The following is a 24,830-nucleotide window of genomic DNA, read 5'->3' on the forward strand; positions in this document are numbered from 1 at the left end:
GATATTTTTACTAAGAATTCAACAACTTTTTATGTATTTGACTCCATATTATTTAAAACAAATAATGGCTTAGTTTCATGATAATTTTGTTATTTAACCATCAATTTTGATGTTTCACATCTGCCGGCCATAACAGCCATGTTTTTTCTTCATTATTGATCATTTTATTCATGCTATCTAAAATCTATTTTTATAACGTAATTTCATTAAACAGATTTGAAATGCGTTTCTCAATACAACTATTCGGTCATACCAATAATTATTATAATAATCGATAATTTTCGATAAACTTTACAAAATATCTTCTGTCAGTCTGTATAATTATCTAATAGTAAATATTCTATTAACTCTAAACATGATATTGGAATACATATCTTAAAATCGATTTTATCCATTTCTTTTCGATTATTGAGCAAACATTTTCCTTTAGACACATAATTTGTAATTATTCGTATTACAATATTTATTATTCGATATATAAAATATTCATAATCGAATACATTCAATACTAAAGCTTTTTTTTTAGATTTTGATCAAAACATTTTTTATTCCATTCAAAGCTAACATAACAATTTACTTTACAAAAGATACTTTATCTTATTCGTTACAAGGAGTCGTGTGTACAGACCCTTACATTTCTGTACAGACATGTGTACTTACCCTAACTATATACACTTCAGTCGTAGAATTAGGAACATAGTATATTACACATACGACTTTGATAAAATCTTATCTCATCAAACTGTCAGTCAATAGTCCTTTATACTTGATTTCGAATACATTTTTTGCCCACTGTTGGGCACCGGTCTCTTCCCACTCCTGGAGAAAGCCTAAAGTATAAATCAATATATGCCACAGTATAACTTGACGGAATATAAATCAAGGTATAGGTACTGTTGTTATAAGGTAGATATATTAACACCTTATCATCATAAAAATCTGGATATTTAGTCAATTCTTCTCGTAAATCTTAAAATTCAAACAATGTAATACTCCACCCACTAAAATTTTGTCTATTTCACATCTTATGTAATATAATAGATAGTGGTGTAAAAATTGCAATAAATCGAATACAGAATAGATGATGGATATTATTGTATTCATTGTTTATTTTTTACATTTATATTTTTATACAATTAACCGTAAAAATCATATATGTAGATAATTTCACATTACATTGAAAATAATATAAAAAATAATAAAATCAATGTTAATTTATTTTCTTAAATTCTATTTTACTGGCCAAAAATATCCGGCATTTTATGGTATTATTACACTCTCTTATTTAGATAAATCATGAACGTGACTAAATAAATAAAATAACGTATTATTTCATTTGCCTTTACTCTCAAAAATACAGAATAGACAGTAATTAATAATTAAATGTAATAATTTAGCATTATTACATTTAATTATTAATTACTGTCTATTCTGTATTTTTGAATACAGAACAATATTAATTACAGAATAGATATAATAATTAAATGTAATAATAGTGGGCGGAGTATAACTTATTAACTGCGATAGGATTTTATACAAACGTCGTAAAAGAAAAGTCCAAGATACATGTTTTATACAATTTTCGTAATTATAATCACGTGGTTACACGTGGGTGGCCTGGGCTGGCTGGTTTCCATTACCTGTAACAAAAACCCGTTTGAAAAATGTGCTCGAAATTGAGGCAAATGACATGTCATTTTGTGTAGACCGGTAGTATTGTAGAGTTTTGTGAATAACCCGTTAAGTAATACAACTAGTTGTAATTACAGAACATTAGACAAAGCTAAAAATAATGACTATTTTTATACTTTCCAAAAGTACCAAAGGAACTGCAGTCTATGTAACACAACTGCCGTCGGACATCTATAATCAAACCCAGATAGGGTTAAAGTCACACTTAGGTCAGCTACTAATACCCTTAAAGATTAAGGTGAAATGCTTCGTATAATTGTGTCAAAAATCTTTTATACCAGAGCACAGCATTTCTTAAGTAAGAGTTTTAATTGGCATAATTCGCTGACGAAGTGCCGATTACAATATCTACTTCACAAATTTGAAAATTAAGATATTTGTGAAGAAGCCTTTGAAATGTAGGTTACTTTAAGACCATCAAACATTAAAATTAATGAAAAATAATTATTTATTAATCAAACTAATTTGATAATAAAAATAAAATTAATTTGATTCATAAATAATTATTTTTCATTAATTACTTTAATAGTTAATAATTACTTTAATAGTCTACATTATTAGTCCCGGGTTTAAATCCGGGATTTGAACCCGGGACTTGTAGAAAGTCACACCAGCGTGGTGGTCACAACTCGATTCTAGTTTGACCTAGATTTTTTTGTTATTATCCTTATTTACATTCAAGCTAACGAGTTTTTACGATAAAATCATTAATGAGAATTATTCTTTTGTATTTTATTCTATTGTAGTATCTAACTAAATATTCCGTTCCCTAATTATACTGGAAAATGTATTGTATGATTTACTCGAAACTATTCAAGCCTGAATAGGCTTATACAACATTTTTGTTATAATAACACAGATCGTTAAAAAAATACTAAATCTAATGGTAGGTTTCTAGGTTAGGCTGTTTGAATATTTAGGTGTATTTTTTTAGTTAGGTAATGTTTTTATACCCGACTTCGGATCGTAATGTTTTTCGAGCGTATGTATGTGTTTTTATAATATAGGAGTAGCAGACGAGCATGCAGTCCACCTGATGGTAAGTGGCTACTGCCGCCCATGGACATCTGTAATCAACTCTAGATAAGATTAGATATTCCTACCTGAGGCCACAGATGGTCCACTACTCCTGACGACTAAGCTAGAACGCCTCGGAAAAGTACATCTCCCTTCAAACCAGAACACAGCAGGGCTTTATACTACTGTTACGGAACCACAAAGGGTTCTACTACCATTAATGTGCCATATATTTGCACAGCGTGCCATAGACTGAGGTCTACGGCATGCTTTTAGAGCAGTAACATTAATTCGATTAATCAGAATAGTTATTAACAATTGCGAAAATTACATGAAATGAATTAACAGAAATTATATTTTCACCTTTGAAAATATTGCCAATATTCTGCCTCTACGGTAACCAACAGTTCTTTGTCTCCTTTATATGTAGAAGCTGGAATTTTTGTATAAAGGCTTGTTCAACCACCATAGTCCTGTAATACCTACGTCCTACATAGTAGAGGTAGGTATGTGAATCATGTGCTTTAGCAATTATTTTAATTTCTTTTAAATCTCCTAATTAGACACAAGACATTTTAGCAGAATTTAAAATTTATGTTATTAGACAATATTTTACCAAAGCTGTGTAGTTTAATACATATTGGTGGATTATTAAATTATATTAATGAAAAGTGTGTCGAATTACTCACCGTAATATAATTATAAAAATTTTAAATAATAAAACATATTTTAAAATAATGTAAAAAATATTTTTATAAAAATGAATTAAACTACGCGATAAAAAAAATATATTTTTAAATAAAATTTCAGAATAAAATACATTTTAATTTTAACGCAACGTAGTGTGTACCTGCTATTCAGACCATTACATTTTGACGATATTCCCAATAATTCCCCGGTATACCCAAACTCCATTCCTTTGTAGGCGCCGGAATTTTTTCACAAAGGAGTTTGCCCTACGTCAGAACACATGTACACTTTTCGTTAATTTTGCCATGCCAGTAGCCACTAGGATCAGACTTTTTAAACAGCTACAAATTTCGGTCTGAGAAATAAACAGGTAGTATTTTGGTGTCTGGCAGTCTTCGGTGAATTTCTGTTTATATAATGTTTGTAAAATTCTTAGTGATTTTTAAGTATTCTATGTAAGGGCTCGTACACAAAACTGCGATGCGACGTCGCATCGTAAAAATCTGCGAGCTCCCTCGACGCATCGCAAAAACTTGCGAATTAATTCGCATAGCGCATTCCTGCGATGTTTCGTCACACTTGTTGACGCCATTTTTAGTTCGTTTTGAGACAGCGTGTGGGGAAGATACACAGACCTGTATTTGTTGGGTGGGAAGACGTATACTTTAATGTAAAAAATGACAACTACGACGTTGACTTTTCATATTACTGATTGAGGAACGGAACTCTTTGGGAAACTAAATATAAAATAAATGATATATGATAAATGGTGAACTCAAAATCTTCTTTGTTAGATACTCTTTCCTGTATCTTCTAAGCAAAAACAAAAGTGCACACTTCTTTTTACGATCCGTGTCACGACCTAATTTTCAAAATACGTTCCATACGGTTGACGGTTGTCGGAAGAATGGTCACCCTGGGAGACACTATGCCGCACGATATCGCATCGTAGAAATTCGTGTCGCAATTTTCTGCGTTGCGAATTCGCGTCGCGTCGCATCGCAGTTTTGTGTACGAGCCCTAAAGGGTTTTAAACTAGAGCCTACGTCTCTCACACAGTTTAGATAAATCCAAAGGCGCCTCCTATTACCAAATATTACTATGTTAAAATCCTTTAAGCCGCTTAAGCTGCAAGGTGTGTCAAAGAATAAGACACATACCTAAGTTCGACGAAAGATTACCCTCTACAAAAAAATGTAAAATATAAAGCACAGACCTGTATAAGAGGTCTGCGATATAATGTTTTTGTTCATAATGTTTAACATTACAATTGTTTATTTACATGTGAGTAATTTTACATATGTAATTCGTTTCTTTACTCCTATTTGATCCCATCGGGCGCATATTTGTTCAAAATGCTGACCTTAATAGTACGTATATTAAAAAATCATTTTTTGAGAAATAAAGTCCATCATACCCTTCCATACCCTTTAATTGTATACTCCTAGATATTATACAATAAATTTTATTATGATTCGATGCAATATTTAATATCAATATCGTTTGACTTTAACCTCAAACTTTCAAAGTCATCCTTTTAGGCACGCTTTTGAAATTCAAAACCATTTTGTAATGTTATCTTTTCGAAAACAAGAGACCTCATCAACAGGGCTCGAAACTACTTCACGTACATTTTAATCTATTTTCATTTTCATAATTCTCTTTTAACCGTCTGTGGCTTGTTTCGGTTAGGGAGGACAAATAATAATCGATTATTTTTTGTATAATAATCGATTTCAATAGGGTTATTTTTTATCAGATGGATTATTTCAAAAACATGAGAATTTTGGTATTTAATCTCGGGAGAGCGATCGATTTTAATACGCTTTTTTTAACAAATGGAGTATTAGGTAACAATAACAACTAACAACATTTTGTTTCAGGGAGTATGTAATTACAGGAACTATTAACGACCGTTTTTTTCGCCGGCCAGTTTTTAATTCCCGATTGACGACCCGCGTCGCGGAGCGGCCATCATACCGGTCTGACGCGCAAAGGGTCCCGGGTTCGATCCCCGGCCAGACAGATGTCTAAATAATGAATTTAGATTTCTGTTTCTGGATCTGGGTGTTTGTGTATTTGTCTATGTGTGTGTCTATGGCACCCACGACACAGTCCCTGTGTCGTGGGATTCCATCCTAGTGTGGGGCTGTGAGTGTAGAAGGCGTTTATTATTATCGTAGTAGGTATGCGTCACAACGTCTTTTTTTTTAATTCTGTTAAAAAAATCGATTTTATTTAGGACAATATTTTTTTATTATTTGATTTATTTTGAAAAAGTAAAGTCGATTATTAATAATCGATTGCACTCGTTCACATCCCTAGTTCCAGTTAAAACGAATCCTTTACCCATTAAGCTGTAGGACGAAAATTCCTTTTTACATGCACTTTTTGAGCGCAGCAGCAATTTAGGCACCCATTCACGAATTCAACCATTTTAGTGGCCCGCGGTTAATTTGTAGTGGATACGTTTGACCCTTTTACGCGTAAATATTTAGGGTTAAATCTGGCTCTATGGAAAATGCCTTTGCCTCGTTTTAACGAAGCACTAGTGCTGAAAAATGTTGGCACGAATAATATTTTTCAAAACTAGTATATGAAGGAATATTGTTAGACATGCTTCAATTTTATTAATGTGTGAAAAATAACATGCTATTACTCGCTAAGCCAATTACTGGTACATATATCTGGTAATATACGATGAAATATTAAGATTTATGAAAGTTGCCTGCAATTTTAAGTGGGGAAGTCCTTGAGCATACTCTACGACTCTATTCCAATGCGGATTAGTATAAATAGTAAATAAAGTTTTACCAAAAAAAGTAAAAATACTTATAACTATTTGCAGTGATTTAATAATGTTATCCTTATATACCTAGAAAAAAAAACAGAATTACTAATATAAAAGCTAAAAAACAATTCTTATTAACAAAAATTAACTACTTACTTTTTTTTCATCATGCATAGTTAAAGATCTGTAAACCTTATCAGGAGTACATAACTCTTGGTAGCTCATTAATTCAAACGATTAGTTACCCATGCAAATTGCAATATGACGGTAACAATCTATTTACCTATATAGAGGCTGCTATATACCTGGTGGTATGACGACGGAACTCCGGATTGCGGAGTATGGTGGGGGCGCTGGTGTCGACGCCGGCTTGGCTGTATGGACTTGGTTACCGTAGCCTGTTCATAAAAAAAAAACAAAAACAGATAATTAACTTATACAAACAAACGTGCTGAACAAAATGGTAAGGAATGGAGTCACTATAATGAAGTAGTAATAATTATAAAAATAAAAATTCGACTTCTTAAAATTATAGTCCATGTTTCTCAGACGAATCCAATGACACATCATATGTTAAAATAAAAGGATTTTATTAAAATAGTAGGAATAGAAAAATGTTTAAGCAACGCTGTTTTCCAGAAAGGAAAATCGTAACAATTTTAAATCATATTTATAATATTAACTCGTATATCGTAATCGTATCGTCCTGGTATCGTGTCGTATACAAAATAACACACTTATACTTCCGAGTAATTTCGAGATTCATTCTAATTTAAAAAAATATTTTTTTTGTGAAATGATTTTAAAATAGTTGATAACAAAAATTATCAGGCATAGTCAAACATCAGTCCGATTAGACAAAACAAACGTAATTAATTAATTACATAAAAACAAATCGATAGTTATTCAACACTTTTGAAGCTAGTATATACAGACAAGCAAAGTTTTAATATTTTTCTTTTGAATGTACTGGAAAAATTGAAAAAATCTCTGTCGTACTACTGACCATTTTTTTTATGTGAAAAAATTAGGCCATAGTCTACCATAGTGGTCAAAGGATAGCGGATATTAAATCTAGATAGTATTCAACAATCCATTATTGTTCCACTGCTGGGCATAATTCTGCTCTCAGAGTGAAAGGGGTTAGGCCATAGTGCACCGCACCAAGTGCGCATTAGTAAACTTAACACAACTCTGAAAACTTTTTTCTAACGAACTCTCAGGCCCCCACTCACTTCACTCAAGTTTCCGTTTAAGTATGTTACAGTTTATTTCAAATAACTTGGAAACATAACTTGGAAAAATCTGAGGTGCGATTGGGATTCCAAACTCAGACTTTCCACAGAGACGCCGAGTTTCACCCACTAGAATATATTAGACAAAGATTCAGGCATTTAAGCTATTTTCAGTCAATAATTAGGTACATGCCTTTGATATAAACCCAGCTATTCATATAGCTAAATGTTTTATTGAAATTATTTAATGCATTTTCACAAATAAAAACAGGCAGTACATTTGCAAAAACTGTTTTATAAACCAAAACGAACCAATCATTAGGGGTCCATATTTATATGGAACAATCTTGGGAAAATACTCTCTCACATAGAAATAAGGATTATCGAAAACGGTCCAAAAATTACGGAGATATCCTGTAACAAGATAATTATTCGCTAAAATGCGAATCTTATATTTTGACCAATAATGAACATTTATTTTATTTTCCCCCTAAAACAGTTAAAATCAGGAGCTACGTTTCCATAATTTAATGATTTTGAAAACTAAATCCGCCGTATAAAAATATAATAAATTGGCTACTATGCCAGCGGCGCAAAGTTTTTAAGTGTTGTGTAATATGATAATTACACCGTTAAATATTAAATTTCAAAATTCTGTTCCTTTAAAATTCAATTCGGTTCAAATTGTTTTTACAATTTTTTTAAAGAGTTCCAATATTTATTTATTTTTCTAACCAAATTTAAATTTAATAAAATATTTATTTTCTCAAATTTCAAATTTCAAAACTCAATGTCAAAATTCATTTACTTCGAGTTCTTTTTCAAAATATCGCATTAATGTATTTTTCACGTTCCAAATAAAAAAAAAACACAAATTTAAGTTTTTTTTTTTCAAAATTTCAACTGGTAACTATAACTCACCAATAGAACTGTTCCGAAGATACGGGTTCCCGTACGTAGCGGAGTACCGCAGATCAACCCCGTGGTTTTTCACCCCCGGCTGTGCGTAGATCGGCGACGGTGCTGAAAGTTAAACCTTTGTTATAAACTATAAACCTCTACAAACGTTTCTCTTCATCAAAAGCTTGATTAAAACATTTTTATAGTATAGGAGTAGTAGACGAGCATGCCGTCCACCTGATGGTAAGGCTACTGCTGCACATGGACATCTGTAATCAACCTCAGATAGGATAAGATATCCTTACCTGAGACCAGCCACAGATACGCCGCTATCCCTGAGGACTAAGCTGGAACGCCTCGGAAAAGTCTGTCTTCCTTACCACACCCTTCAAAACGGAACACAGCAGCGCCTAACACTGCTGTCACAGTAGAATGTGCTGCTGTTATGAAGCAGAAATAGGTGTGGCGGTGGTGCCGCCGAAGTCGAACCACAAAGGGTTCTACCACTTACACAAATCAAGACAAATGATCTATCCACACGTTTGATTTGTGACGGTTTGGAAAGCCAATACGGCATAACACATAACACTTCCTTCGTTTCATGTCCGTGATATTAGTATTCCTACTTCCTCGAAAGGTACTGCTGACTTTCTTTTTACTAGCAGTAGCAAAGCATATTAAGTAACTAATATTACTATTAGGTTGACTTATAATATGTTTTGCTACTTGTAATAAAAATAAAGTGTAGATAGATAAGATTACAAATATGTCGCAGTCTTTAAATCTTGCCGTGAGATGTTTAAGCGACTCGAAATTCGAAGCGGGTTGGCCTCAAATGGGACATAAAAAGGGTTGCACCCAGATTTGGCCTAATAGGCTGAGTTTTACCATAATATGTGATTATGTGACCTAGTGAAGGTGATTATACTAAATCTTGTAAAGGGGTTGACGTGACGTCGACTAGTTCAAATATAGTAAAAGGTGAGCCCTTTGTGGTTCGACTCCGGAGGCATCGACGCCACACCTATTTCTGCCTAATAACGGCAGTGTTAGGCGCTGCTGTGTTCCGGTATGAAGGGTTTGGTAAGGGAGACATACTTATCCGAGGCGTTCCAACTTAGTCTTCAGGGGTAGCAACGAATCTATGGTCGACCTCAGGTAGGAATTTAATCTTATCTGGGATTGATTACAGATATCCATGGGCGGCAATAGCAATATACTATCAGGAGGACTACATGCACTTTAATAACTACTTTAATATTGTAACAAAAATGCAGAAAAGCTCTTCTACTACCCTTATAACTAAATGAAAATCCACGACATGCTTTATTAATGTAAATTTATGAATATTTTTATTTGTCCATTTTAATTTAAAGTAATGGATGTCATAATAATAAATATTTCAATTACGTCATATTTTATAGGAAAAACTGACATATAAATGGGCTTGGAACGAAATGGTTTTTACATTACAAAAGTAACAGAAGTGCAATTTCATTTTTTTGTCATTTAATAAAATAATATATTTTTTATCAAAAATTATATGTTAACAACTCCTGAATTTTAATCTATTTATTTTATAGTAAAAATGAATAATAATGTAATGAAAATAATTTTCTTTTATGTTTTTTTAATGAAATTGTAATAAGGCACACATATAAACATTGTTGTATGTTGTGTATACATATACATTAACACAGATTCTGTCACAAATAGTATTACAGAAATTAGAAACAGAATAATAATTATCACTTAGCTATGAGTAACAGAGACAACGCTCTACAAAGCCGAAATGACGCCGTCTTTTCCTAAACCCGATGAATAAAAATTTGCCTTCAAATGATAATAAATACAAACCCGAAATGACGCTTTCTTCTTCTAAAGCCCGACGGATTATTTATTCCTTGAAATGATAATAAATACAATTTCTTACCATCACCACCAACAGGCAGCCCCAAGTTATTGATGGCATCTGTTTCATCTTCTTTGGTCCTCTGTAGAGAGTTGCTCTGCGATACATTGCCCGCTGACAATGGCAGAGTGGATGCTGTGTCGATGCTACGGGTCAATGAACCTTGTAGCGATCTGTGTAAAAAAGTACAGTACATGAACATAAAAGCAGTGTAGCTTAGTGGTTAAGAAACTCGGCCTTGATCGAGGGGTCCGAGATTCAAATCCCAGGCACCTTTCACTTTTCAAAGTCATGTGCGTATTAGAAATTAATCTAAATGAAATGAAATGAAATTTATTTATTGCAAGAATGTAGTACACAAAGATAGTTACAGCAATAGAAGTTCGTACATTCTACCATTACAATGGTGTGCAATCATGTCAAGTTGTAAAATTTAGAAAAAAAAACATAAAAAAAAACATAAAAATCTAAAAACATTAACCTGTGCAGTCGGGTAAAAGGTGCTAGTTATTTCGTGACTATACAAAATATACTAGACAAATAACTGCCATTTTCAAAGCTTGCAGTCCTGTGGTTGTATTATATGAAAGTGGCAAATATAATTTTAATATATTTTGTCGATATTTATACGTGTCGATGTTAGAAATTATCGATACAATTTTAATGATAATTTCAGACTATAATGAGCAATTTTATATAAAACAACAGGCAAGCTATTTTCCTGTTTTAAAGAGTGAAAAACGTGCACTGAAATAGAATTCTCGTCTTTGTAGCAAATTAGATGACCACAAACTAGATGATATTGGTAATGTTCAAAGAAGGTCAAATTAATGCTAAGATTTGTCTTTTACCTATTTGTAGGTACATCCAACTGTACTGGAGATTGCACCCTTAGATGTGGAGGGGGTGCATAGCCCTGAGGATAGTCGTACACGTAGCCCGCAGGATTCTAAATTATATAAACAAATGTATGTTTAAAAAATGATTTAACGAATCTTAAGAGATAAAGATAAATAACAGCTTAAACTAAGCTTAATCATGTTCTACTTTTAAGTTAAAGTAGAGATAACTTATAAATAAAATGTGGTACAGGAAATTACAGAAAATTATCTATTTTAGAACTCGAATAAATCAAGTTACACATAGGTAACTTAAACATAATTGAAACACAGATTTTCAAAATTAAAAAATAACTGGTGGCAAAGTAAAAAATAGACTTTAAAATCTGTATTAATTAAAAAAAATGTAATTTCAAAAGAAATTAGTACAAGTAATTATATAGTAACTAGTAACCAGGACAAAGCAAAAGAACAAAGACAAAGGGACAAAGGGAGTAAAAAGTATAAAAATGTAACAAACCTTAAAGTAAGGGTCACTGTACGTAGGGTCGGAGTAGTCGTTGCTATATCGGAATTGCATTAAGGGATCGTCATGTCGCATATTTGGCAGCGGCACTGGCCCAGCTAAGGGCAAACCTGCTGGGTTCTTCGAGTCGGAACGATCAGAGCTTGTGTATTCCTGGTAGAAATAATGGAGAACATTAAAACATGTGATTAAGGAAGCAAAAAATTATTAACGTTTATAACAAAATAATAATAAAAATAGAACAGTTATTAAAAAAAAAAGGAAGCTAAATTGAGAACATTTCAATAATGTGTATGAAACAATTGATGGGAGAGAGAGAAATAATTCGTAAAATATGTTATAAAACGCATGGGTTCATCTGTCAAATATAATAATAGCTTGATAACGCATCAAATCAATAAAATCTAAATACTGTTTTTTTATTGAAAGTATTTTATTTATAGAACTCTTTTCTAATGTCAATATATCTCCCACCACTTCACAAAGAGTAATTGTTATTTTAGAAATCACAGTTTCAAAAATCCTTACCAGTTCATAACTACCATCGCTCTGTGGTAATTGTAATTTAAGATCGCTTATATTGGAACTTCTATCACTTTCTTTATACATATCGCTCGTGGTAACTGTGACGTCAGGTTTCTCATTAATTTGCTGACTCTTCTTACGTCTTCTTCTGTGACAGAGTACTAGAAGAATCACAAAGCCAGAGAAGATGATTATACCTGACGTCACTCCTATTAGAATTATGAAGAGTGGCAAGGTTTCTGAAAGAAAAATATTATTGCAAATTAACAACATACATATAATTATAGTTTTGAAGTAAACACATGAGAAAAGTAGTAAAAAATTAAAATATGTAGAATGTACATGTTGATACAAAGTAAAGATTTTAATGTGTAGAGAACATTACTTCTAAAAACATGACCGTATTTAGAAGTAAACGGATACAAGAAATAATTATCTCAACCAAAAAAAGAACTATTGACTATTCACACATTTTACACTTCACGAAGTAGGTTAGAACGATTTAAAAACTAAAGAAAAACTTATAAAATAACAAAAATACTAGGATTTATTAATTTAACCAAAAAAATATTTTAATAACGTAAGCTAATAAGAAGAAACAAAACACTTACTCAAAGGTTTAAGAACTATCGCAGCATTAGCATTGCCCTTCTCATTAGTAACACTACAATTATACAAGCCGTAATGTTTTGGCTGACTGGCTCTTATAACCAAACTTGCTTTAACTATCCCATCGGGTAACACATCCACAAGAGTTGCGTAATCCTGGAAATAGAAATGAATTAAGAATCCATATAAGAGAATAAAGGAACATAATATTATGTTCTGATTGATTGATTGATCAATTGATTATACTTAGTGGCTTTCTACACTCACAGCCCTACGCTATTTCGTGTCGTGGGCGTCATGTACGCAAAATTCGGATACACAAACACCCATAAAATAAAATAAAATAAAATAAAACCCCAAATTTAAATAAAACTTCGATACGAAATTTCACAAAGATCTTTGGAGTTGAGTCCATCTAAAATTTTATATACAGTAACAGTTTCAGAAATTTTGATGTCAGATGATAGTTTGTTCTTTAAAGTTTTGTAAATTAGTATGTTTAATTATAATTAATTTAAATTGCTACACCCTTACAGGGTTTCATGCCACTGTATCAAAATTTGTAACACCTTTATATGTATGTGATAACTGCATGATGCAATAAAGATTATGAATTATGAATTATGAAAAAAATACTCACTGGATCCCTGATGACGCTGATCTCCCGACCTTCGAAGTACCATGTGACGTCATCTGACTTGGGAACTGATAACGCTACGCATTCTATCCTAACGTTTTCCCCTTCTGAACCGAACTGCGTTCTGTTCGAGAGAATCTTTGGTGGGCCTAAAATGAAATATTTATTTTTACTACATTTGAATCAATTTCTACTTAAGATTTAGTATTTATTATGTTTATACATAAAACGTTCATGTTACTACATTATTAATTAACTATTTGAACATAACATCAACCGACCGGATGTAACAAAATTAAAACTTTAAAAAGATCCTAAAAACAACCTTACGAAAAACTAAACAGATTCCATTAAATAAAATAATAAATTAAGAACAGAAACTAATTCTTCATGCTTATTATTTTTAATATCATGTCCAATAAAAATAAGAGAGCGAAAAATACTGCAATATTAATTTACTGATTATAAAAGAGTCAGTCATATACTAAGGTAGAGTGTCACGGATTACTGAAATTAAACGGACTTAGTAGATATTACCAAGTCAATAATTTAAGCAAAGGATAAGTGGTATAAACAGCTTTATAATTTCTATCACAAACCTTTAATAAATATAGTAGCTTCACTCTCAATCTCTGGATACCCTTCTAAGGACGCTCTGCAAATGTATCGACCAGCGTTGTCAGGTGTAACACGCATCTTCAAGTCCGAATCCTTTCCCTTAACCTGCTAAAAGGATTACGTTCGCATATAAAGGTTAAATTGAATTAGAAGCAACTATAAACCCATTGCTAGTTAACTTAGCGGTAAGTGATGAGCAAATAGCATAAAAACTAGCTAACCAGTTAAGTGCTAGGCAAAAGAACCACAGAGCGCAGAATTATGTAGGTAGCTTTAGGACTGATGACTTAAAATTATAGATCTAAATAAACTGCTTAAACCAGAAGGGCATATGATTGTAATGACGCCTATTAATGAAGACCTTAACACAGCAGAGGCCCTTAAAAGGCGAATGGATGAAGACATAAATCAAAATATTCGATAATGACATTCAAGCTTGAGAATAGTAAAAGAAATGATGACGATGGCAAAACAAGTTATAGTAATATAGACAATTGTATACTATATATGTTAAGAAATTGTATGATAAGCTTATTCTCACTTATGAAATAAAACAAAGTATACCAAGTGGCTTATATTTTAAATGGCCTAGCATACAATAAAAGAATTTAAATTAATGTTTAGCAGTAGTTTAAATGATAAAAATGCTAAATTGTATCATGGTAGTCACTTACCCCGATGCGACCTGGTTCGTGGAACAACCAACGGATCTTGGATGGTGGTTGGCTGTCTACGTCACACTTCAGGGTGACGTCATCACCCACAGCCGCTTCTATGTTCTGTGGTCGGCTTCTAAATGTTGGTGGATCTACATACGAAGATTAACATTACATATTATTTTAAGACTATAATGAAGTAATCACTACTACATCAACAAACTTCATCTTTTCGCCTCTCATTGTAGTGTATCATAATGTCACCTATATGGTATATGGTTTTATTAGTTTAGGTTAATATTCGCACTATCGAACACAATTCAAGAATGCAGCCACACGTTCATGAAATTCACTATCGCCGTCTAAAGTTAAGCTTCCAAGAGCCACACTTCTGCGATCAACGCACGGAATTCAGAAGCGGTGCCATACATTTCCATAAGGTTCGATATTGTGACAGCTGACTAACGGCTAGCGTGGTGTGCTTCACATATCGAACGCGACCCACAGAAGTCCACCTTAAGTTGTGGTAGAATGATCCAGGAAATGTTGATTTATTTATGGATTTCATTCTAGAAATGAGTTATAAAAATCTCATAAATTAAAAAATATATAAAGTTTAATAGTCTAAAACTTACAAGAGACTGCCAATACAACTGACGATTCATTCTTCCCAACTGAATTGGCTGCCTCGCATCTGACTACAGCTTTATGGTGTTTTCGGGTTACATTGAAAATTATCTGAAACAAGCATTATTTTTATAGATTGTATTGCTATTGCTGGACTAAATTGGATCGTGCCGTGCCCTGACACTGCGTTAGGACATTATTCAAATCGGAATACAGTAAAAATGGATATTCCTATAATTACTGCCTTTAAATAAATAATTTCTACTTAATAAAATTACCAGATTTCCTTTTAAAACATACTTAAACGAGCCTTTTGAAAATTAGTCCCCTAAGGGTCTAATTATTTCATAAACCATTTCACAATTCCTTACTTAACGTAGATAAGCAGTAAGTACTAAGAATGAATGTAGAACGTAGTCAAAGACTAAGATAGACTTCAAAAACTCATACCCTCAGGCGCTAAATATCTAACAAACAAGCAACCAGTTTACGCATTTAATTTCCCACCAGCACACAATCAGCGTAAAGCCTGCAATTATTGTGGAGAATTTCATCTCTTCCGTCCATGCATTAACTATGAAGTGTACTAAAACAGCTGTAGCCGAGAAATAAACTACCGGAAACGTTCAGAGTGTTTTTCATATAATTATTTTGCACAGGATTTCCTAATTAAATAACTTATACTAAAACAAGCACGCATTTTAAAGGTTCGTCCCCTAAGGGTCCAAATATTTCATTATCCAGTAATTACTTATATACCTAAGATTAATACTAAGAACGCGTGTTGAATGTCGTCTTCTAAGAGTCTTAGTACTTCAAAAATAATTAGAATTGTTCATATAACGTATTCAAAGATTAGTCTTTTTGATAGACTTCAAAAACTCATGCCCTCAGGCGCTAAATATTAAACAAACTAGCAACCAGTTTACGCATTTAATTTCCCGCCAGCACACAATAAGTGTAAAGCCTGCAATTATTGTGGAGAATTTCATCTTGTCCGTCCATGCATTAACTATGAAGTGTACTAAAACAGCTGTAGCCGAGAAATAAACTACCGGAAATTTTCAGTATTTTTATTAATGGAAGTGAGTGTGCTAGCAAAGTTTTAGTGCAAAAGCAGTCTAGACATTTGAGTATTTAAAACATCGTTTGTTTATTAAAAGTTTTTGTTTGATAAAGTAGCAAACGAGCATGCGGTCGACCTCATGGTGAACTACTACCGCTCATGGATATCTATAACCAACCCGAGATCGGGTCATAGTCGTACCTCAGGTCGGCCACAGATGCTATAGGATCATAGTCATATCTGGTCGGCCACAGATGTTTTAACTCTTGAATACTAAGTTCAAATGCCTCCTAAAGTAATTGTTTTTTTTTATTATATAGAAGTAGCAGGCGAGCATCCAGTCCGCCTGATGGTAAGTGTATGGGTAGCATTCCATCCCTGGCTGACCTTAGATAGGAATCAAACCTTATCTATGGTTGATTACAGACCTTTATGGGCGGTAGTAGCCACTTACCTTTAGACAGACTGCACGTTAATTTGCAACTTCTATATAATATTTTAAAAACTCAAATTTCTACTTCAAACCAAATTACTTTTCACGTACAAAATATATAAAACCATGTATGTCACTTTGATCTGGTTGTAATTTTCTATTTTTCGGTCTAGTTTTATGAAATGCAACTTTCATCAAGTCTTGTGTGAGTAGATGTTAATTTTTCATGAATATATTTACGGCGGAGGTGTTTTTCGTAGCACGTGATGTATGAGTGTAAAGCTGTATGCACACTACCAATTTCAGAGTTTTTTTTATAATATGATAGTAACAAACAAGCATAGAGTCGATCTGGTCCCATGAACATTTATTAGCAACCACAGATAAGATTTGAGCAGGACTCATGTTGTCCATAGATGAGTTGCTACCCCTCAGGACTAAGTTGGAACGCCTTAACAAAAGTTTGTCTTCTTTACCATACCTTTCAGATTAGAAGACGGTAGTGCTAAACACTGATGCAATTAGGCAAATATAGCAATATCGGTAGAGGCTACGGATTCGTAGAATTTTGAAGAGGAAAATACTAACTTAACCCCGGCGTTCTATGTTAGTCTTCAGGGACAGCAACACATTAGTGGCCAACCTTAGGCAGGAGTCTAAACTTATCTGGGGTTGATTACAGATGTCCATAGGCAGCAGTAGCCACTTACCGTCAAGTGAACTGCATGCTTTTTTACTGCTTCCATATTATAAAACTAACTATTTCCATCCATTTTGAATTTTGATTTTTATGTGATGTTTTCATATTTTCCATTTGAATATTATTACAAAAAATTTCATATTCCTTATTTGTTTGTATATTATGTAGTCTATCTTGCTGATTTGTTTTATATTCCTTGTATTTATTACACAAATTATCTCACGTTAAATTGCGATACAAACTTAAACAACACAGTATGGACACCCCTTAACAACATATTATTATATCATACAGAAAACATATTACTCACAGACGCTCTGAGAATTCCGTATGCGTATATTCAATTTAAGGAACAAGGTCTGAGGCAGTGTTTTCAGCTAATGAATGTAACAGTATGTAATATACAATACATATATGTAACGAAATACGCGTACAAAATAAGGCAATATTGTGGGTTGTATCAGATATTAATTTTTGTTTGCTTGGTAAATTTTCTTTCTTTTGACGAAATTATTGCTTTTCGATCGTAAACATATGTTTAGTGTCTATACTGTAAATAATTAATAAGCAGGCTTCAATATAAGACAATATATTATAATGAATTTTAATAGTAAATAGTAAGCAGTCTTATTGAAGCTAAGTCGTCGACCATGAATATTTGTAACCAACCCCAGATAGCTTTGGAGTCTTACCTAAGTACAATCACAAATACGACGCCACCCCCGAGGGCTAAGTTTGACGTCTCGGATAAGTGTTTCTTACTACACCCTTCAAACCAGTATACAACATCGCTCAACACTGCTTTTATTAGGCAGAAATAGTTGTGGAGGTTGTGCCGCCGACGTCGAACCACATAGGGTTCTACTACCTTCTATTAGGTTTAAAGAATTTATTCTCATACAAAACAGAGTTTCATTTACAATGAGATACAAAAAGAAATAATGATTACAAAAAAGCTTCTGCCTCTGGAGCAGTAAATTTTAGCAATATGTAGTAGGTTAACTTAGGATACATTATTATATATGTTTTCTAGTTAATACAAAATTTTTCAGTTTATTTTTATACATTTTTATATTTTCACAATTTTTTATATGGTTAGGTAAATTATTATATAGCTGTACTCCCTCAAATAGTATCGTTTTCTTTCCATAGTTAGTTCTAATCTTAGGTAATTCAATCTTGCTTTTATTTCTTAAATTATGTGAATTGGCTTTGTGATGTAATTTTAAATCAGATTTGATAGAATTTGTTACCACTTTCCTAATAAGAATACAAGTATAGTAAGTATATAGTTGGCGTAAGTTTAGTAATTTAGTTTTCTTATATAATTGTGTAGTAGGAGTAAAGTAAGGGTAGTGATATAAAACTTTTATAATTTTGTTTTGAGTTCTTTGCAGGGGGTTGAGGTTTGTTGCAGCAGCTGATCCCCATATCTCTATTAGATATTCTAAATGCGATTTTACAAGACAGTTGTATATGAGGGGGCGCACTGTGCTTGGAATAAAATTTGTTATTTTACGCAATGCACCTAATGTCGATGTGATTTTTTGTTTGACATGATCAATATGTGGTTTCCAACTCAATTTATCATCTATCCAAAGTCCGAGATATTTCTCACAATTTGATCTCGGTACCATATCGTTGTTGATAGTGAGAGGCGTAAAGTCCGGTATAGATTTATTTTTTGCAGTAAATATCATATAGCATGTTTTTTTTGTATTAATTGTCAGTAAATTATATTTTAACCATTCATTTAATTTATTTAGATCGTTTTGAGCATCATTTATAATATCATGTATAGATTTACCGAAATAAAAGAGAGAGGTGTCGTCCGCATAAAGTGTTAGGTGCCCGGTTAAGCCTATATTCCCAATATTATTTATATACAATAAAAACATTAAAGGCCCTAATATCGAGCCCTGCGGAATGCCGTACGTCAAAATTTGTGTAGAACTTATATAACTATCAATTTTTACAACTTGATTCCGATCTTGTAAATATGATTTAAACATATCAAGCGCTGTTTCTCTAACTCCTATGTTGTATAATTTTTGTAAAAGTTTTTGGTGACTTACGGTGTCGAAAGCTTTTTTTATATCAATAAAAATACCTAGCGATATATTCTTTTGATCTATATGTGTTTTTATTTTAGTGATCAAGTCTATTGCAGCTGTTACAGTACATGATTTCGGCCGAAACCCATACTGTTGCTTGATCAAAGTCTTTTTATCAATTAGGTAACTGTTTAAACGGTTATACAAAACTCGCTCAAAAATTTTTGATATAACTGGCAAGACTGACACGGGTCTATAATTACCAGGATCCGTTCTATTTCCGGATTTGAAAATAGGACTAATCCTAGCAGTCTTGAGTGAGTCAGGGAAGACGCCGCGTACTAAACATGCATTAATACACTTAGTTAACTTCTCGACAATTATATTTTTTAGGCATTTGATAGCTTTGGTACTAATTCCATCCAAACCTATACTAGTGTTACTATTTAGATTGTCAATAATTTTCGATACTTCATCAATGCTACAAGGTATAAATTTACTTAAGATTATCTCATGTGTGTAATTATCTGAGTACATTAAAGTATTACCAGTGTTAAGGTGATAGGTACTTGGTATTTTACTAGCTAATTTATTACCGACTGATGAGAAAAATACGTTGAATACGTCACAAATTGCATTTCCGTCTGTAATAAATTCAGAATTCGATATCAATTTAGGGGGAGCACTGCTATCTTTTATTTTATTTAAAGCTAAACTATTGATAGTTTCCCAAATTTTCTTCGGGTCATTTTGATTCTTATGGAATAAGGTAAAGTAATAGTTTTTCTTGCGTATCTTAATCAAACCATTTACACGTTCTTGTTCTTGATTAAAGGTTTTTAGTAGATTTTCATCTGTTGGGTTAAGTTTTGTTTGTTGCCATAATATATTTCTTAAATTTATAGAATCAATAATATCTTTATTTATCCAATCTTTTTGTGGAGTATTTAAAATTTTAGTCTTGATGATCTTATTATTTTCTATTAGTTCTGATATAATTTTTTCTAAGTAATTATAGTTATTTTCGTCATTTGAATAATTGATTTTTAAAGCATTATTATATAAACTTTCATAGTCTAGGGCTTTATATTACACCTTTTTATTGCTTTGCGGTGCTAATTTACCAATTTCCAAATAAATTTGTTTATGGTCAGATAATGACGATTCAATTATAGAAATGCTAAATGAATGATTATTAATATTCGTACATACGTGATCTAGTAAAGTATTTGTAGTGCTGGTCGTACGTGTGCTGTACGCTGTATCAATTTTATTTAGTATTTCGTATCCGTTTTCTTTTAAATCGTTTACGTATTGTGAGGTGTGGCTATCCTTGCACAGCAAATCAACATTAAAGTCGCCGAAAACCAAAGTTCTTTTACGTCGATCCAACTGCGAAGAGTAAATGTCCAAAAAGTTGTTTAGATTAGTACTACCAGGCTTATATATCGCTCCAATGTTTAAACATAGTTTATCTATATATATCCATAGATAGTGATTTCCATTTTCACACAACTCTTCGGTTATGTCATATTTTATGCTGTCGTGGACATAAATAGATACACCGCCACCTTTATCATCTTTTCTATAATTGTAAATATGCTTATAATGTTGTATGTGATATAAGTTCGCATCATTTTCTGATGTGATCCATGTCTCAGTAAATATTAATAGATGAGTAATTTTGGGTATCGCTTTTAGTATACATTTAATTTCATCGAGCTTACCAGCCTTGCGTATGCTCCTTAAGTTTGCGTAAAAGAATCTTAAAGAAGATGAGTGCAGTGGAATATCTTCGTATTTTTTTATTATATGTTGAGTTATCCTACTAAATTCATTTGAAAATAAATTATTTTGTGAGGAATCTGTTATGCGTTTTTTTGATTTATTTTATTGGTAGTAATTGTAGATTTTCCTTTTATATATTTAATTATTAGATCCTTTTCACCTTTTTCTTTCCGTGTATATAATTCTTCCTTTAAGGAGCGCAGATAATGCATTTGTGATGGAGTTTGGTCGGAGTAAATTTGTATATTCTCAGGTAGTTTTGACTTGTTTCTTAACAGGCATTTTGTTATGTCGTTATTGGTAAAATATACCTTTATAGGCCGATTTTTCTTAGAAACATATTTACCCAATCTAATGCATTTAACTGGCTTCGGACAATCCTCATACAACGTCTTTAATATTTTAAAAACTTCTTCACTATCGTAAATTTGTCTTACTTTATAATTTTTATCATTTTTTTCCAAAATACCCACGACCACGATGTTTTTCTCACGATCGCATCGGTCCTTAAGTTCTGCGATGTCTTCATGCATAAGCGCGGGCGATTGACACAATGAATTACTAGTTTCCTGATTTTTCAACAAAGATATTTCTCTTTCGATGTGATTAATTTTGTCTTCAGTAATAGAATTAGCTGTTTTAATATTTTTAATTTCACTATTAATCTTTATAAATTGTTTATTGAAATTTTCTGATGCCAATTTAATTGTTTTAATTTCACTTTTAATTTCAGATATTTCTTCGCGTATATGTATTAGATTTTCATTTTGAGTTCTACCAAAGTCTTCCAAAAAGTTCATAATTTCCTTACGAAAGCTTGCTAATTCATTTTTACATTCATGTAATTCCGAACGGTCTTTACGTTTTCTTGGATAAATGTTAACATGGTCCACATCTCCGTAGGATGATAGATTGGGAACAGACCCGCTTCCACTTTCGCTAGCGCTTATCAACGTACCACTCGGCGGTGTTCTTTGTAGGCTCATGACGTATCTGCGTGCGGTTGTTTCACGTAAGTGCGAGCAGTGCGAATAACTGCAGCGGCTATCTTCACTCAACAGGCCGAGCTGCGTACACGCTGCGAATCCGTGTATAACAGAACGTCGCAAACGAAAGTCCGTATAACAGTGTAGACTAAGCTTTAAATCTGTTAACACAAGTTACACTTTGGTAATATTGTTTTTTAATTGCACTTGAAATATTGTACGATTTGAGATAACACGTCCGCTTATATCGAGCACCAGAGGCTTACTTTCATATTTTATTAAATTACATTAAAAAATCTTTAAGGACCTCCACTAGGACTTCTGTCCTATTGGTGTCGGTACAGGTCTTTTCGCCACTCAAAATGTAAATCAAAATAAAAATAAATAAGTAAATCACTTAACACTCACCATTTCATCTGTATAATCGCCAATAACAGGGTTGTTATTCAGATACCATCTGTAGTATTGTGGCGGTGGATTTGAATCCACCAAACACTGGATTCTGGCTTCAGAGCCCTCTGGTATCATGTCCTTGACTAGTCCTGACTTGACGGCTACCTTCAGCTTTGGGATGTATTTTACCTGAAAACAAAAATGGGTTTTAAAATGTGTTTTATGTGGGCCTATAGAGGGAATGTATTTTATTCCCCTAAGGTGATATGTTATCTATCTTTTTGTAATAACGTGCCCTCCGAAGAACGGAAGGCATTTCGCATATAACTTAAAAAGAGAGGGTTAAGTTATCTTAATTCAAGATCTTTGGATGACCTTAGAACTTTTAAGATCTAAAACCTGGGAGTATATGGTTGACCTTAGAATTGTTGAACCATGTATTGAACTAGACTTTTGAGCCTAATTTTTCAAACCGAAAATAAAAAATTAATAGCACTTAAGTTCCTATTATAATACTCGTACAACGTTTGATAACGAAAAATTCCGAAAAATCAATAGATTTCCACATTAATCATCCACCTATTCGAATTTGGAATCAGAAAAGTGTTCCAGTACCAACATGCTATTGAGTCGTTCCACTTAGAGCCCGCATCTGACTTAAATGAAATTCTAACAAACGTCCTCAAGCGGTTCAAATCCGAAACGAATAGTTCCTACCCTGAATAAACTAAGCGTTGAGCCTTTGAGTTGTATCTTTAGGGTTCTGTGGTCAAATAAATAAAATACGTAAAACCTTTTCTAAGTATGGGGTTGTCTTTATTTATATTGCCTCAAAGCATTTGTAAAAAGCTGTCATCTAGTATTAAGGAGTATAAAATCAGGTAAATGTTGGGTTATCTTATGAGAGGTAGCAAAAATACATAATAATGATTTTATTATCTTCTGATTTATAATAATTTATAATGCTTCTGTGTTCTAATTTGAAGAGATAAGGAAGGCAGATACACTCGTTTGGGGCATCAGGTAAGGTTCTAATCTAATTTATGGTTGATAAACAGGTGTCCATGAGTGACAGCGTGACAGTCTCCTTGATTTCTAGTTTATTAAAAAAATCTACTTATTATACTTTTATGACCTCAATGTAACAAATATCATATAGTAGATGTGGTACAAGTCTTGAGGACAAAATTATAATTTCTTGTATAAATGTCTCCCGTCACCACCGCAAAGTAGAACATAACTACGCTTAACATTATATTTATTAGGCGTACCGGTAGTACCTAAGGATCGAAATACAACCTTAAAGAAACACAAAACAAAAAAAATGTTATACAGAACCCCCAACATTAATAAAGCCTTACACGCGCGGTTTTCCTTTCCCCACGGGATGCGGGATTATCCAAGATTCAATGCTCAAAGATTTCCTCTGTGATTCCATCTTAATGCCTCCATTGGGACTACCGGAAGCCTTACAACCTATGCCCTGGTATATGTTAGAGATTATTTATTGAAATTCACGAGACTAGATTTACTGACATATATTGTAGAACAGCGATTCAAAGTTTATAAGATCGGAGAAGAAAGTCTCCTATACTATTTTGAAGACATATCATTTATTTGTCCGAGTATCACGGTAAAACTACTGGTTCAATTTTATTCATACTCAATGAAAAACAATTACTAGAATTAAAAACTGATATAAGTTTTATCTCGCTACGATAAAAGGAGCTGAAAAAGCAGTGATTGCCAGTTTTTAAGAAGTTCGGGTAATTATGCAGTTTGGCTACTTTTTTGGCTTTTTTTTAGCATGGGTAGCTTCAATTAGTCACCATTGATGATATTCCGTCGGGGGAGGTTAACATTTCCTATTGAATTGGTTAGGTTAGGTTGGAACATATAAGACAATATAAAACTAAGCGAGCGGGTGGGTTCAATCCAGACCTTACCTTTATTCATGATCACGTTTATGTGGGACAGTAATGGGTAGATGGTGATGTGTTTTAACGGAGGGCTCAATTATGACTGGTCTTATGCACTAGATTAATGATATTAATTAGACTAGATTCCACGGTGTGGGATGGATATTTATAAAGAAGTGAACAAACAGACTAATCATTTCAAAAACAATGATAGCGG

At 32.8% G+C, this 24,830-nt stretch overlaps 1 protein-coding gene across 4 annotated transcripts in view; it reads right to left on the bottom strand.

Annotated features, from left to right (window-relative positions):
- Positions 1-1,180: 1,180 nt before the first annotated feature.
- The window catches only part of LOC140745850 (irregular chiasm C-roughest protein), a 132,065-nt gene continuing 108,415 nt past the window's right edge, over positions 1,181-24,830 (bottom strand). Inside the window, exons 8-20 of one of the 4 annotated variants that reach the window (XM_073077778.1) lie at positions 22,710-22,883; positions 15,283-15,385; positions 14,666-14,799; positions 13,973-14,096; positions 13,377-13,522; positions 12,739-12,892; positions 12,131-12,366; positions 11,597-11,755; positions 11,089-11,186; positions 10,259-10,410; positions 8,347-8,448; positions 6,496-6,588; positions 1,181-1,640 (exon numbers count right to left, since the gene is read on the bottom strand). In XM_073077778.1, the coding sequence (XP_072933879.1) occupies positions 1,603-1,640; positions 6,496-6,588; positions 8,347-8,448; positions 10,259-10,410; positions 11,089-11,186; positions 11,597-11,755; positions 12,131-12,366; positions 12,739-12,892; positions 13,377-13,522; positions 13,973-14,096; positions 14,666-14,799; positions 15,283-15,385; positions 22,710-22,883 (1,713 nt within the window). In that variant the 3' untranslated portion in view covers positions 1,181-1,602. Of the gene's footprint in view, positions 1,641-6,473; positions 6,589-8,346; positions 8,449-10,258; positions 10,411-11,088; positions 11,187-11,596; positions 11,756-12,130; positions 12,367-12,738; positions 12,893-13,376; positions 13,523-13,972; positions 14,100-14,665; positions 14,800-15,282; positions 15,386-22,709; positions 22,884-24,830 lie in introns of all 4 variants that reach the window. The other 3 variants (XM_073077779.1, XM_073077777.1, XM_073077776.1) reach the window with 3 other exon arrangements.

This window comes from Epargyreus clarus, unplaced genomic scaffold (assembly GCF_041222505.1).
Source record: "Epargyreus clarus isolate Ecla_fem2 unplaced genomic scaffold, WU_Ecla_fem_2.2 ptg000011l, whole genome shotgun sequence".
Classification (NCBI taxonomy): Eukaryota; Metazoa; Arthropoda; class Insecta; order Lepidoptera; family Hesperiidae; genus Epargyreus; species Epargyreus clarus.